The sequence below is a fragment of the Mesocricetus auratus genome, unplaced genomic scaffold (genome assembly GCF_017639785.1).
Source record: "Mesocricetus auratus isolate SY011 unplaced genomic scaffold, BCM_Maur_2.0 Super-Scaffold_100026, whole genome shotgun sequence".
Classification (NCBI taxonomy): Eukaryota; Metazoa; Chordata; class Mammalia; order Rodentia; family Cricetidae; genus Mesocricetus; species Mesocricetus auratus.
The window spans coordinates 25,615,006-25,631,320 of NW_024429207.1; the positions used below are offsets into that span (position 1 = coordinate 25,615,006).

At 47.1% G+C, this 16,315-nt stretch overlaps 2 protein-coding genes across 5 annotated transcripts in view; both read right to left on the reverse strand.

Annotated features, from left to right (window-relative positions):
- Window positions 1-295: 295 nt before the first annotated feature.
- On the reverse strand, window positions 296-4,433 carry Plpp5 (phospholipid phosphatase 5). The gene is made up of 7 exons (XM_013110701.3): window positions 4,289-4,433; window positions 4,062-4,170; window positions 3,816-3,906; window positions 3,372-3,435; window positions 2,567-2,691; window positions 1,835-2,005; window positions 296-1,078 (listed from the first exon to the last, which is right to left on the reverse strand). Exons 1-7 carry the CDS (start codon window positions 4,348-4,350, stop codon window positions 915-917), a joined length of 786 nt encoding a protein of 261 aa, XP_012966155.3. The 5' UTR covers window positions 4,351-4,433; the 3' UTR covers window positions 296-914.
- A 5,198-nt stretch (window positions 4,434-9,631) lies between these two features.
- Window positions 9,632-16,315, reverse strand: part of Nsd3 (nuclear receptor binding SET domain protein 3) — a 100,273-nt gene continuing 93,589 nt past the window's right edge. For all 4 annotated transcript variants that reach the window (XM_013110771.3, XM_013110772.3, XM_005066569.4 and 1 more), the window contains 4 exons: window positions 15,623-15,764; window positions 13,788-13,894; window positions 11,161-11,362; window positions 9,632-10,547 (listed from right to left, as the gene is read on the reverse strand). In XM_013110771.3, coding sequence (XP_012966225.1) covers window positions 10,306-10,547; window positions 11,161-11,362; window positions 13,788-13,894; window positions 15,623-15,764 — 693 coding nt within the window. In that variant the 3' untranslated portion in view covers window positions 9,632-10,305. The remainder of the gene's footprint in view (window positions 10,548-11,160; window positions 11,363-13,787; window positions 13,895-15,622; window positions 15,765-16,315) is intronic.

Genomic DNA, 16,315 nt, shown 5'->3' on the forward strand with positions numbered 1-16,315 from the left:
TAAAGGAGTGCGCCACCAACGCCCGGCTCCCAAATGGTTCTTAAAGTACAAAAATTCTATTTCACTGACTTACAGAGGGGAAAAAAAATGCACTGAAAAATATATTTAAGAGCATGACCCGTTACACCTGGTCTCATTGGTGCACGCCTTTTAATCCCAGCACTTGGAAAGCAGAGGAAGGCAAATCTCTGAGTTTGAGGCCAGCCTCATCTACAGAGCAAGTTCCAGGACAGCCAGGGCTACAAAGAGAAACCCTGTTTAGAAAAACAAACAAAGAGTATGTGATAGGAAGATATACATAAGACAAAATTTTATTTAAAGTACAACAAAGTAGCTATTAGGTGGTCCTCTGTATAAGTTCTCATGATAGCCTATAATTGTTCCATATATTTGTGAACACAAGGCAGAAAGAGATACATTTGTCTTCCAGATAATCTGTAATTTTTCTTTCCTGATGAAGTAAAAAGATTGGCCAGAGTTGTTAGTTTCATTATTTAAGGCTTAATGGAATGTGACCACATACAGTAAACAAGTTTAGCTGGCACTGCCCTTGTTTGTAGGGACAGATTAAGTTTGGTAATAAAGTCTTCAGGATAAAATGGCCTCATGAAAGTCTCCTTGAGGGGAGTGACATTTACAGAAACGTAAAGACCCTCGATCCTGGAACACCAGTCTTATAACCCAGAAGCATTAACCTGTTGAGAGAACTCCCGGAAGAGCCCCTTGCCAGAGCAGGCTCCAGGCAGGGATTCCTGCGAGTCTAGCCTTGGAAGCGGGGCAAAGTGCACAGCCCTGTGGAGGCAGGAATCCAGTGTGGCCATGTCCTCACTTTTACCTTGGAAGAGACTCTTGGCTTGTGCACGGTGTCCAGTTAAGAGGATTGACTTGCTTGTTCTCCACTGAGGTAGGTTCAGCTAAATATCCAAGTGGTGAGACTCATTGGGCTTCCTCTGTGAAGAGGGGAGTCTGTGCTTGTCCTGAAATGGTTTGTGGCATTCTACATCAGTCAGAGGAGGGTAGTACTGCCTGTAGCAGACGTAGGCAAATGTGATTCCAATCATGGACCCAACTAGTACATCTGAAGAGAGAGATAGGCCTCCAGGTTACTCTGCGTGTAGAGGCTAAGAAAGCCCTTGGCCCATGATATAGTTCTTAGAAGTGTCTAAATTTTATATACAGTTACAGGATTACTAAACACCAGATCAGAACACACCCTGTGTTAAATCAGCATGGACTGAGTTCTAATATTTTTTCTTTCAGAGACAGAGTTTCTCTGTGTAACCACTCAGGCTGTCCTGGAACTCTGTAGACCAGGCTGACCTCCAACTCACAGAGATCCCCCTGCCTCTGCCTCCAAGCCCGGGGAGTTAGAATTTTTAAACACAGGAGGACAACAAATGTTCATGTGATTCCAATCATTGACTGCTCTTCATTATTTCAAGAATTGTGGCCCAAGATCATGATTCTAACACTTGGGAGACTGAGGCAGAAGGATAGTTTGTTCAAGGAGAGGCTTGGACTAGAAAGGAGAACCTGACATGTATGGAGGTAAAAGGATCATTCCAGAATCCCATCCTTCCTCCCACCTTTGAATGTGCTCCAGGGATCAAGCATAGGTTGCTAGGCTTGTGCAACAAGTATCTTTACCTCACTCTGAGCCAGCTCATTGGCCCAAGTTAACTTCCGACTCTGTGACACAGCACAGGACCCAGGCTGTCCACACTGGCTCATTTGCTCAGTCATTCGGCAGACACTTAGGAAGCCACTGCTCTGTGCCAGTTTCTCGGGTTAAAAGAGGTGGAGCAGGAACTCCCGGGCATCCATAACCGCTTACCTTGCCAGTGGTGCTTGTAGTCACACGTGCGGGACAGTGCAATTACAGCTGCGAGGAGTAGAGGCGATAAGAACGCACAGAGCCTCCAGGATTCCCCCCGGCCTCGTGGCGTGAAGCAGTGTAACTTCCCTGCCAGGTAGAAGGAGGCAAAGGCCAGACCAGCGAATGCAACTAGAACAGGGAAGACCTCTGAGTTGTGTGTTTCCATGGAAACCCAGTCACTCACATCCAGACAGGCTGGGGAGCAAGGGCGGGCTTTACCCCCTCTTGAGTTAGTATTTTAAGAATAGTTTCTGGAATACAAGTTAATAAGTAGGAATCCAAAAAACTCGCTCTATAGACCAGGCTGGCCTCAAACTCAGAGATCCACCTGCCTTTGCCTCCCAAGTAATGGGATTAAAGGTGTGCACCACTGTCTGGCCTGAATAAAGATGTCTTATGACTGGTAAGAGAAGGCTCATTCCAGCAAGGCTCTGTACGTTAAATGTAATACTTTTTATAAGTACATATTGGGGCTGGAGAGCTGTCTCGGCAGCAATTAAGGGCACTTGGCTGCTTTTGAGGACCTAGGTTCGGTTCCCAGCATTCACGTGGTACTGTAACTCCACTTCCAGAGGATCTAACACCGCCTTCAGGCCTCTATAGCATGCATGCACGAGCTCAGACACAAGCAAAACACGCATATACACGAAACAAAAGTAAGTATTGCAGTGGCTCATCTGAGGGTCATACAGGAGGAGTGTCCGCTGGGGAAGCTCTTCCGGCCCTCATTTACCACGCCCTCATCCCCTGTGCAGGTCAGGTCAGAGTGGGCCAGCCCATCAGGGAAGCACCGGTAGAAGAAATCTGGACGTGGCCTGGAAGAATAAGTAGCGTGAGCATCACGTACAATTTACTCCAACAGAAAGCATTTCAGTTGTAGATGTCAATAACTTAACTACGATAACGTAACTGGATTAGGATAGTCCTTACACTGAGAAAAGAGCTATAGTCACATGTGTTATAATCTAAGAGAAAGACACCATGCAACAGGATTCAAACAGGGGTTTTTATTAGGGAAGGGATCATAAAAAGGGAAAGGGGAGGGGGGAGACCAGCCTCCAGAGACAGGGAGATAGGAAGGGGGATAAAGCAGGAGAGAGGAAGGGGGGATAAAGAGAGGGACTGGAAGAGAAAGAAGGATGGGAGGTGGGCGGGGCCCTTTTAAAAGGGAACATAGTGAATGTGCACAGGTGCTGCTCTTAGTGCTGCAGCTGCGGGCGTGTCCTGTCAGAACCCCAAGGGCAGGCCAGCACAGATGCCTGAATGCTAACGTGGCCAGTGTTTACGGGAAAGGCACAAGAGCAGCTAACACCGCAGCCTTCAGTAGGCTGGAGGCTGTGATGGGAGCACAGGACAGGACACAGACCAGGTGGCACATTTAGGGCAGGCAGAGGGCAGGGGAGAGAGTTCTAGGTGAGAAAAGAAAGGTTGGTGTGAGAATAAAGGAAAAAGCGTTGAGACGAGGTGGCTGAGGGAGGGTTGGTCAGTTTCTCACCTGCCCACTATCAGTTTCACTGTGTTGGTGAAGACACCATTCAGAGCTAGGGCGAGGCTCGCAGCTGGAGAAAGGAAAGGAACTGTTGGTGTCTGCTTGGGGAAGAGAAGCCGCAGCCACATTGAAGAGCTCTCCCTGCTCCGATGTTGAAGCCAACCAGAGCCAGGCACAAAAGCAGCTGTGCCCTATGAACCTGAAAAGCTCCCATAGCAGCTGTGGCCCGGGTACCCGAAAAGCTTCTGTAAATAGCCCCAGGACACAGAGAGGCCAGGGGATTCGGGTGCACCTCCGTGCAGTGCCGGTGCTAACAGTCTACAGGACCACTGTTTTCTGCCGGTACAAGCGGGGCTAGAGGGCGTACCCTAGCGGTCCACACCAGGCTCCAGTGGCTGCACCCCACAACTCCTTGCCAGCACTAGCAGAGAAACCAGAAGGGCTTCTTACCCAGGCAGGCTTGCTTGCTGTCGTTGGCGTCAGCTTTCCTCAGAAACTTGGCTAGGAGGATCAGGGACAGTGGAGTGAGAAATGCAATGACCTGAACGAGAACACATGGCAGGTAAAGCCACCAGCTGCCTCGCTCCCCCACCCAGACGCCATGCTCTCGACCTGCATCTCAAGGACTCAACTCGGGCACCAAGAGCACAAGGCAGGGAGGAGGCCCCGCGGGCGCGGGGAGGGCAGCTCACGCACAAACATGGGGACGGTGGGGAAGTATTCGGCCTCCACGTACGGGTTCCGGTAGAGCCACAGCTCCTCCGGCTGGATCCGTCGCTGGAAGGGAGGGAGCAGCTCGGTCACCCTGAGGGGGAAAAGGGCGGAGATTGACAGGCTCCTTGGGCGGAAGGACCTGCCGCCCGGAGAGGCCTCTCAAGAGCGAGCACCCAGGGACGCCCGGGAGTGTTCTGACAAATCCTTACAGGAAGGCCACAAAGAGCAGGACCCGAACGCTCAGCTCCGCTCCCAAGGCCGCCGTCCCCATCCCGCAGCTCGGCTCCGCCACCAGGTGCTGACGTGGCTGGCTCTGCCCGCGCCGTGGTTCAGCCCGGGGCTCAGCGCCACCTGGCGAGCTCCGAGGAGACACCACCCGCAGGGCCTCCGACCTCCCGGAGCTGCTGCAGCAGTCCAGGAGCTTCGGGGAAATAGGCCATTCAGGACTCATTTGCTTTGAGTACCTCCTGGCACTGTCCTCTGGTTGACCGGCGTGACCTGACCATTGACTAACCAGCAGGCCACCTTTGGGTCTCAAAACACTGGACTGAAAGTGCCCTTCAACCACCTGGTACCCGGATCACCTTATAGAGCACTGAAAGGAACGCCATCCTCCAAGGACCCTTCCTCTACAAAAACAAAACAGAAAGCTCACCTTAAAGAAACCATTTCTTAGCAGCATTTTAAGGGGAAAAACCTGGCTGAAGTTGGGTGGATTTTTTTTGTGTGTGTGTGTGTGTATTATTTCCCAGTAAACTGGACATGAAATTACAGGCAAAGAACAAGCCCATATACTTAATTAGAACATATAGGACAATTTATTAAAGTCAACCTCAAGCAAGACCTGAAACCAATGGAATGCCATTAAAAACGTTTCCACATTCTTACAGAAGCAGAAAAGACATCTGAATTCTAAAGTATCTGTAAAATTAAAAAGGCAAACTTTTCGGTAAATACAATGTACAAAAAACTGTCCCACCAGCACATGTCAGTTAGAAGCTTAATTATTACAGGCAATCCTACACTACGACCAGTTAACAGTAAGTTCTCTTTATACAGGTTGACCAAGATGGATAGGCTCATTTTTCCAATAAAACATTTGTCAATCAACAAAATCCTTAAGCTATATTTCAAAGTCATTATACAGTAATGCCCTCGAAGAATATCCCCGGGGAAAATTAGCACTAATCCCTTAGTGTTAGGAGCTTCTGGTCAAGTCACAGAAACTAAAAAGACTGACCAGTGAAGGTTGACACTTTGAATATTAAGGACTCAAGTGGTTTAAGCAAAGTAATACTTCACAGGAACTACAAAGTCCATTACAGGTAAACACAGATGTAAACAATCTGTAAAGAACATTATTCAAAGAACACAAAGAATGAAGACAGAATCTGCAGGTATTCGTTTATTGTGTAATATTCAAATGGGCACACATGAATTTGTCATATCAATTCAAAATATACACAAATTTTTGTATATAAAAAGATCTTTTTTAGTCAGTTGTAATCAGTTAGCATCTTGGTTATAATTGGCAGTACAGTTACCATAGGGTACATAATTGACAACAAAAGCAAATGTAAAATTTCCTCGTTCCTTTTAATTGACAAGAACCCCTATCCAGGCAAACCGGCAAATGCTAGAAAGCCATCTGCACACACAAGGCTCTGTCAGCAGGTGAGGAAAAAGACAGTGGAGGCTGAGAGTGCCTCTCATCCCTTAGCAGACTAGTGAAGCCACAGGAAAACCAAGGACTCAATACTGACTCTGGCAACTTCTAGTCCCCCTTTAACTTCCACATTCATGACTTTCAGAGCCTACTAAAGGACAAGCAATACTTTTCTCCCCACCTCCCACACAGGTACAAGTGCTCACATTCGCCATTTTGGCAACGGCTTGACAAAAGCCAAACAACATAATTTTCTTTTCTTTTATGTGCCTTTTGAGACAGGGTTTCTGCATAGCTCTAGATGTCCTGAAACTCATTATGTAGGCCTTGAACTCACAGATGTACTCCTGCCTCTGCTTCTGGAGTGCTGGGATTAAGGGCATGCGCAACCATGCCTGGCAGCAGAAATGGGTTTTTGAAACAGGATTACACATAGCATTTCCGGAGTGTAACATAAATGCAAACACCCCCCCTCCCTCCGCACACACTCCTACACCCACCCAGGCATATATTAAAAGGGAAAAAGAGATACTTGGGATGAAGCAAACAAACAAAAAAGACAAAACAAAACCATAGGAAATTATTTCTAAAAATGCAGTCGATATCTCCTGCAGGTATCTTCCCCAAAGGTACCAACAAACCTAAGACTGCTACGCTCCACTGGAAGAACTTGACAGAACACAAAGCAGGGCTGCCACGTAGGGAACTGTAATGAGAATCTGGGGTGTCTCAAGCACTTGAAGAACCCGCATTCAATGAGGCGGAGGTCTCAGTGTTGCAGGGACAGCATTGTGCCTGTGGCGAGCACTGGCCACCGCCTTCCTTGCTCTATTACTTTCAAGATCCCCAGTACCCTACCCCAGGTCAAGCTGTCTGATGCTTCAGTACCTACAAACGTCCAGCTTCTCAGTATTTGCTAACCATTGCAAAGATGTCTACATTTACTCCTTGAGTCCAACTGAAAATGGACCAAGGTTTACTTTTGTTTACAAATAACCAGAGACCCAGGCTGGCTGGTCCTTCATGAAGGGCCTGTCTATCTGATCACGTCCTGTGCTGTCTACAGCAGCTTAGCAGAGTGGTCAGACGTAACAGGCATGTGAGAAAGAATCCAAGTCTAGCAGTAAAGCAGCTTCCCGATGTGCTTGTCCTCTCGAGAAACACAGAAACTACAAGTTACCCAAGCTGGGAGACTCAGGGGCAATTTGTTTTCCTCTCCCATTAGGACATGATGCGGGGCTGGAAGTACCTCAGCTTTGCGGAGAATGAATGCTGCAGGAGTGTTGTGTTTAAAATAAAAGGACAGATAAGCAGCAGGTCCTGGGGAACCAGGTCTACATTCTGAATAGATGACAGTATGTCTTCAATCTGCAGGTCTAACAGAACCTATCACATAAGAAAGAACTCTAAAAGGAAACTACTTCGTGAGAGTTCTCCAGCAGCCCCACCCATCTGAGTGTCTCACAAGACACAGACACCCAGTGTCTCGTGGTTCCACATCACTTACAGACACGCTTGCAAATACTGTGGCGGGCAGAAGGGGCAGCAGCTAGCTGCAGTCCCTTCCACAATTACCTTTTTAGTTTCAAGTATGCTACCTCACTTATATATGTATATATATATATGTATATATATTATTTGTTATCTATACAACACACAGAAACCTCCACGTTCCCATGGTTCCCAAACTCAGTCTATTCTACAGCTTAGGGAAGATAGTCTTTGTGAATGGAAATGAAGTAGGCTTGCAGTGCAAAGGTAAAGAGGAAATTCAATCCACTCTGATCTGCAACGGCCAGGAGATTAAAGAGGTGAATGGCTGCTTCCGCACACTGGCCGGGAGAGCACTGTCCTTTCCTCCTCAGCCAGGCACATGCAGCTACTGTGGCAGCCCAGGGTGGCCTCCAAGCACAGGCACAGGGCCTGTGACAGCTTCATGACACCATCTCCAGCTCTTATTAATCTAGTTTCTCATCTTCCTCCAAAGACTCAGAATGAGGTGAAAACTACACCTTTGGCCTGTGCTGCTCCAAGTGCTGTCATTTCTGGAGTGAACAAAACCAGCCCCAAATACTTCATACCACATACAGATTTAAAAGCTAAAAAATACCAGTTTCAGATATGAGTAAGCATGGTGCCTTCTGGATATACTCTTACGTAGGACAGGGAGAGCCTGGTATATGTATGCATACTTACACAGTCAATGAGCCTTCTGCTTTTTCACCCTCAACTCTAAGGCAGACCTAGGCCACGAGAGCCCAGGAAGAAGCCCTTGCATTGGCAGAGCCAAGTTTGGAGTACTGGAAACGTCTGGGCTATGCTGAGCTTTCTGACCCACACCTTGGCTTCTGAAACAGCAGAACAATCCTATTAGTCATCAAGAGAGATCTGAGAAGTCTTTGCAGAGCTCTTTTAGAGATAGAAAAACAAACAGCCACACCAAAGAAGCTGAGTAGCGATAAACAACCTAAGGTATTTATAAATACATGATGCACCTTGGGGCTTACTATATAAAAGTTATCCAATACTAAAAAAGCCTAAAGTCAAAAAGGAAATACGATACAATTTCATATTGGACACTGTTCTCACAAGAGTTACATTTGGAATATCAAAGGAAACCCTTTATCAGTGAGTTTAGAAAATGTTTATCATATCTGTATAAAATAATATTTTAGTATAATAGAACCCAGATATACTTACATTGTTTTTTAAAGGACATCAAACTTGATAATTGCTAAAGAGCAAGTATAGTGTTTGCATGGGCTATGCTTCACATCAGTCGGAGTGAGAGCACTGCACACTGCAACACCCTGTCTTCCTCCTCGTGGGAGCTTGTTTAACCACAGGATCACTAGAAGTGCTACATCCAGGAGGGGGCAGTTTAGGAGCTTAGAGAGGGAAACTGTAGTGTCTGTCGTCTAGAAATTGCACATTTATATATATATTAAAAAAAGAGGCACAAAATTGCTCTTTCACCCAGAGAAAGAGGTCTGAATTGATTCATAAAAAATTGAAAAAGGAACAAACACACGATAGAACTCCAGGGTGTCGGAGAGCATCTTCTACCCGCGTTAGAGAAGCGCTAGGTTCTTGAGGAGGATGGCCCGACTGTGCACTGCCTGCCGGCAAGCAGTTAGACTTCACTAAGAAAGTTCACGTTTCACAGTGACACTAGGCTTCTACTGAGTCTGATGTTACAGTCTCACATGATCTCATCCATGTAATACTGGGATAGATACATTCCTAAGTGCTAGATGCAGGTGTACTCTGTGGACAGACACGTTGCAATGCTCGAATCTGTTCTATTTAAACATCACAGCCATGTTTTCAAACACCAACTTTCTTGGAAGCGAGTGTTCTCAAGTGCTTTCTAAAATGAAGTGCGTCTCCACAGACAGCCCTTACATACCCTGTGAGTGTTCTTCCCTTACTCAATAGGGGCAATTTTAAGCATTGTATAATACTAAGAAAAACTGTTCACATATAACTTGGGGATGTCTCTGTCTACTTTTACCACCCCCAAGTTAGGAAATCAACTGAAAAAAATATAAAATAGAAATCAGGTTCAATTATATAGCTCTACCAGGAAATAGTGACCATCTGGCAGAGGGAACATGAGTGGCAGAAGGAAAGACAGAAAATCAAATGCCCTTAAAGTCCAAATAAGGCTGGAGTCTACCCTAGGTGGTCAGGAAACGGTGCATGTATGACCCAGCTTGTGGTCTGTGCTTCTTGATAATGTGTCAGGGTGACAGGAGTGAGCACCCTCCTATGTAGCCACATCCCCACAAATGCACTCAGCAGAAAATCTGTAAATGGATGACATCCCGAATCAGTGAGTGCATTTCATTCCCGTTTCCCTACTGGACATTCCCCGCCCCCCCCCCCCACATTTCCAGGTAGTTTCCGCATCGCTCACCTAGTTTAAGACCTCAGAGGTAAAAGCTCTCAAGGCCAGACTGAATACTTGCTGAGAGCCTTGTCTGAGACTAGAGAAGGCATGGCGAGTAGGAAAGTTAGCCTAGCCACGGCTCAGTAAAGAGGTATATAAAGATACACACACACACACACACACACACACACACACACACAGACATAGACACTCTCACACAGAGGTTAGATTGTTAAAACTAAACTTCTCACAATTCCTAAAAATGAAAATAAATAAAGGAATGGCTAATTTTGCTTTATACAACCAAGGATTGCATCTTAGGCTTGATCTTATTGACAGAACTCTCTCTCTCTCTCTCTCTCTCTCTCTCTCTCTCTCTCTCTCTCTCTCTCTCTCTCTCTCTCAAACAAGGACACCTCTTTCGCTAGTTGCAAAGACACTGAAGCACAATAAAAGGCAACCCCAAGGGAATGTCACTGTCCACAAAATTATCCCCAAAGCAATAATAATTAGAGAGAGCAGACCCCCCTGCTTAGCCCATGTGAACTGGTTCTCATCTTCCTTTTGTAAGGCAGTCCGAAGGCAAACACACTAGCATCGCTTGGTTTTAAATGCATCATCTGACTGCTTCTTCTGTTTAGAACAGCAGGGGAGGAAATCACCACCATTCAGTCTTTGATTTCTTCTCCATGATCTTGTGATTCCCATTTACATTTGATCTTGCTCCAAAACTCTGGTGACACGGGAGATTCTGGGTTGTGGTCAGAGCAGCAGAGACGACCTTCTAGTGCAGAGGGCACAAGAGCCCCCTTTTCATGATCTTTACAAAATGAGCGTGGGCAGAACTCACAGAAGGAAATGGCTGCTCGGTCACACTCAGCACACTGATGCCACGGACACTCCCACTTTCCTAAGGCAGGGTCAGAGAAGGAGAGCGCCTGTTAGCCTGGTTCTTCATTACCCAGGAAAAAAGCCAAGTGTCCTCCCCTGCTCCTGGAGATAGGGTCTCACTCTGTAGCCTGGCTGGCCTGGCCTACCTGCTACGATTAGAGGTAAATGCCACCATGCCCGGCCTTTTCTTTCCTTTTGAAACAATGCTTGTCTATAGAGCCCAGACTGGCCTCAAACTCCCAGGGACCAACCTGCTTATGCCTCCCAAGTGCTGGGATAAATAAAGGATGTGCCCCCTGCACCTGACTCATACCCTACCTTCTTTGCTGAGAGACTAATTCTAACCAAATCCAGCTCCAGACTCCAGTCAAACAACCACGTAGTCGTGTTATTTCATACAGACATGAGCTACTGGCCCAAGCCCAATGTCCTAGGTGCCAACTACCCACCTCTAGGAATCATAAGTAAGACACCTGTCCTTGCTACCACATGTGGGTTCTGACCAGAGTAATTTTGTATGCTCTGTGAAATGTTTCTTATTTCACAGTTCTATGAAAGAGAGCAGAGTGCATCCTAAGTTACACATAAATGGCAAACCCTGAAGCAGAGAATGGCTTGAAGGTCCAGCTTACCACATGGTGGCTGAGTCAGGTTAAGGCATAGGAGGTGGTACGCTTTGGGACAGTCTTTTTTGTCACACATGACCAGCTCTCCCCCATCTCCACACTGGAAACAGTAGTCCTCGTGGATCTGCTTTGGCTCTGTTCTGAGTTTCCGTTTTCTCTTTAACTTGGCATTTTTTGTCTTCTCGTCAGCTGCGGCCACACTTGCAGACTGGGAAGACAGACAGCACAGTTTCAAAATCAGAGAACCATGAGGCTTTACACAGTGTCAGGTGCACACCTCGGCCTTAACTGTGTCTCGGTGTGTCCCTCAAACGCCAGAAGGGCTTATCTCACAGCAGCGTGTGATAAAGCCAGGGTTGTCACTGTCATGGCTCCTCTGAAGAAGGCTATTGAGTGCACTGCTAGGAAACAGTGGATCAGGCGAAAACTACAATCCTGTTTGTCATTTCCTTGATTGTTTTTTTTAATGACTTATTTTTATTTTATGTACACTGGTGTTTTGTCTGCACGTATGTCTGTGAGGGTGTCGGATCCCCTGGAACCGGAGTTACGGACAGTTGTGAGCTGCCATGTGAGTGCTAGGAATTGAACCTGGGTCCTCTGGAAGAACAGCCACTGCTCTTAACCAGTGAGCCATCTCTCCAGCCCCCATTTCCTTCATTTTTTTTTTTTTTAACCAGGCGGCTTTAAAAAGAGAGGGAAAGGGAGGCAGGCCTTCATTCCCATGTTTCTCAGATTAACTTGGCTGAGGTAGAAGGTGCTTTGGAGAAATCAGTCAAGAAGCCAAACTCCATATCCTTCTCCGACTCCAGTCTTGAATGGGGCCTCAGTGGGAGCAGGAGCGGCCACTAACAAGGCCTTGATACTTCAGCAAGTGGAAAGTCGCCACACACTAAGCCAGGACCAGTCTGATGACAGAACATGGTGCTGAGGCGACAGTTAGATGCCCATTCCACAGACAGACACTGGTGACGCTGCTGGTAGTTTCCTCTGTGATGTCATGCACTTCGGTTCTGGACTTCTGATGTTTGCCCGGGTCAAACACCTGCTGGCTGCCCAGCGTGGAAAGGGGAAGCTGCCCAGCGTCAGCAGCGTGGTATTGCTGGCTCCCATTGGTCTCCAGGCTTCCTCGCTGCACATTGCTCAGAGTTTCAGTGGTGAAATCACCCCTGCAGACTTCAGAGGTGGCATCTAAGGCTTCGAAGAAAGTGGTCTTCTAGAACCGAGTGTTCTGGGCTGCACAGTGACCTCACATGGGGCTACAGCATCAACACGGGCAGCAGCTGGTGAGTCCCTGACCTCAGTGAGATCCTCCTTGGTGAACACAAACCGTCCCCCACCCCACCCCCAGACACAAGTGTTTCTCCAGAGCTGAGCTCTTTTCCAGAATCCCCCAATGGCTTTTCCTCAGGATGTCCTTGTCCATTGGCACCATAGCTGTCCCTCGGAGGACCATGCGGATCTGCTTGGAGCCCACATTGTCTGCTCCTGCACTGAAGCATTTTAGATAATCATCGCAAAGTTCAATGATCTTTCTTTAATGTGTAGGTGTGAGTGTTTGCATGTAAGTATGCACACATGAGCACAGGTGTGCACGGACACAGGAGGCACCAAATCCCCAGAGCTGGAGTTACCAGAGGGCTGGGAGGGTCTGATGCAGACACTGGGAACTGCATGTGGGCCCTCTGGAGAATGAGTGTCTTTCTTACCTACTGAGCCACCATTCCAGCAGAAGTGAGATGCTTGCAACCAAACAGCTACACGTCCAAGGTGACCATCTTCCCTAGGCATGATGGCGGCGCATTGACTGGTCAGTGATTGCTAGGTTGTGTTCAAAGACAATGTCCAACTGCTGAGCTGTTCTTTGTTTTAATTGTAATGGTGGTTAGCTGCAAGCTGCTTTACTTCATTACTATTCAGACTCCAGGCAGCCTGCCTTTCCCCCAGTGACCTGTAACTTACATGCTACAACAAACACCTTGTATTTATGTAAGGTTTTTGTTTGTTTGTTTCTATTTTTATTTTCCCTTTTGGGCTGGTCTGGAATTAACAGCAATTCTCCTACCCCTGCCTCCCAAGTGCTAGGACTACATGCTTGAGTCACCACACCTAGTGACATTCACCATTTTTTTTTTTTTTTTTTTTTTGGTTTTTTGAGACAGGGTTTCTCTGTGGCTTTGGAGGCTGTCCTGGAACTCGCTTGGTAGTCCAGGCTGGTCTCGAACTCACAGAGATCCGCCTGACTCTGCCTCCCGAGTGCTGGGATTAAAGGCGTGCGCCACCAACGCCCAGCGACATTCACCATTTTAAAAGTATATAATCCAGTGAGCTTTAGAACATTTCAGAAAAACCAGACCTTACTAAAACAAGCTTCATCAAAAGTACAGTAGTGGAACCCTGTGGCCCCAACAATCTGGGAGGTGAGGGCAGAAGAATCAGGAACTCAAGGTCATCCTCAACAACAGTTCGATGCCAGCCTGCGCTGACTCCATGAGATCCCTCCACCACGGAGAGTCATCAACAGACCCCACAGAGTGGCAGGGTTCTGTAACGCTGCAGTGGCCTACAGAGTCAAGAGGCTCCTTCAGCACGCACCCTCCCCGCCCTTGGCTGGGGCACTCTGTACAACTGACCTTTGGCCGCACTCCTAGAAAGCCGCTGCAGTTGTCTGACCCACAGTGGCACACTGTTGGGCCGTTGCCCAGACAGTCCAAGTTATAGTTAAATGTTAACTCCATCCCTAAAACACAAGAGAAATAATTATTCACAGTGACGCACGAGGAAGAGATACTCCAGACACGGGTACGCCGACACATGGTTCTAACACAAAGACTTGTAAGACAGCTCAGGTGAGGGTGCTCGCCACGCAAGCCTGGCACCGTGAGTTTGATTCAGACCCCATGGTGGGAGAGCAGAGCCTAATTCCAGAAGTCACTATCTGTCTCATGAGCACGTACGTACGCACACATCATGTAGACACACCAAAAAGAAGACAAGTTTAAAGACTTCCTCCTTCTACATCCCATCTCACCAAAAACCAATGATAGGAAAGTGGAGACGTGGCTGACATCCCTGCCAACGAGTACGGCAACGCTAAATGCTCTAAGCAGACGACACACCCTTTTATAGAAGCGGTTAAGACCCGAACATGTGATCTACCATCAAGAAGAAGGGCTTCTAGCCTAGGCTTCCTTTAAAGCTGAACTCTGGTTTCTTTTTCTGTTTTGTTTTGTTCTGTTTTTCAAGACAGGGTCTCTCTATGTTGCCATAACTGTCCTAGAACTCACTTTGTAGACCAGGCTGGCCTTGAACTCACAGAGATCCTTCAGCCTCTGCCTCTTGAGTGCTGGGATCAAAGGTGTGCACCACCAATGCACTCCAGTTTCTAAATGAACAACATGACAGGGCATTGTGACAGTGTTAGGAATGCTTTCCACTATGAACAAATTCAAGTTCACAACTCAAACTCATGACTCAAGTTCATGACCCACGTGAAAGCTCCAGGGACCCAAACTGAAGCCCTTTAACACTCTCAGTCAGGTGTGACCAACCCAGAGTCTAGAAAGAGCTTCAGTTTGTCCTCAGGACTGAATTGCTCTTACCAATTCCCTAAGCCTTAGGAGACAATGCAGGTTTCGATGAGAAGCTAAGAAGGGAAGGAGAATGAAAGTTCCCTGTCAACTCTGAGACAGAGTGGTCTTTCAGAGTGAAAAACCAAAGAAAGAAAAAGAAACCAGCTGATGCTGACACAAGCAAATTACTCTTTATAAAAAGATTGACTTGCATTATTTTTAATTATGTGTATGTGTGAATGCGGGTGGTGCCTACGGAAGCCAGAGGCCTATCTGACCCCCTGTAGTTGGAGTTCAAGCGGTTGTGAGCCACCCTACACAGATGCTGGGAATTGAGCTCAGGCCCCCTGCAAAAGAAGGACTAACAGCTGCCATCTCTCCAGTCACCACAAACTGGTTACTTTTCTTTTGTTTTTTCCAGATAGGGTTTCTCAGTAGCCATGGAACTCGCTCTATAGACCAGGCTGGTGCCAAACTCACAGAGACCCGAATGCCTCTGCCTCCCGAGTGCTGGGATTAAAGGAGTGTGCCACCACAGCCCATAAGCTAGTTGATTACATTTGGTATGTGTGTTAAGACATCATATAGATAGAAGTATTTTGGGAAAGTCATGTATCTACACTGAAAGTAGTAACACACACACTGGTGTACACACACACACACACACACACACACACACACACACACACACACACACACACACCACCACCAGGCCTACTGGTAAGTTCTCTCTTTGGATGCACCTTGACTGCACTGGCAAATAATACCAAGTTACAAATAGAGCATGTTATCTTATCTGAATCAACACTCGGGTGCCAAGACTTAAAGGATAATGTCCTCCCTGACAGACCAGATGTCTCCCACAGAGGGAGCCAGGACAGCAAGTCGCCCTTTACCTGCAGGGATATCGCAAATAGCAAACAGCCCAACTCGAACATCTCCGTTTACTGTCCACTTCTGTGTCTCACAGTTTGGATTACAGCTGTGGTTCATGAAACGAGAATAATTTCCTTTTGGTCCAGCATCAATTATTCGGTCCTTCAGAAAGGGGAGAAAATAAGGGGGGTGGGATACTTTTGACATAAACTAATGCAAGCCCATTTAGAAACACACATCATTGCCACAGCTGGCGTGTGGCAATGGGCAGTTCTGAAGACACAACAGTCACCCTCTGTGTAGTTACCGTTTGATGGTCTTAGATTTTTAAAGCTTCTACCTAGACACTGCGTAGAATGGTGTGATGGTGATAGTCTAGGCCACATGTCCAGGTGTTTTTGATAAGGGCTACACCATTCGCATAGCCAACTACTCAGTTACTTTGTTCTCAGTTTTTCTTTCCCCGCTCTAAGCAAGAAGTGAAACTGGGGGACAGATGCAGGTGGGAAGGGGGCTGGGACTCCCCCAAGGAGGATGTGGAGAGGCACCGTGTCTCTGCTCTCACGAGGGGCATACTTTCCAGTCGCTACCTACTTTGTTTTCACTTGAAAACACTAGACAGTTGCCCCCTCAGTTTCGACTCTTAACAACGTGGATAAGCTCCAAGCCTGAAGCTCTAGAATGTCACGCTGACTGACCTGAACTCAGTGAGA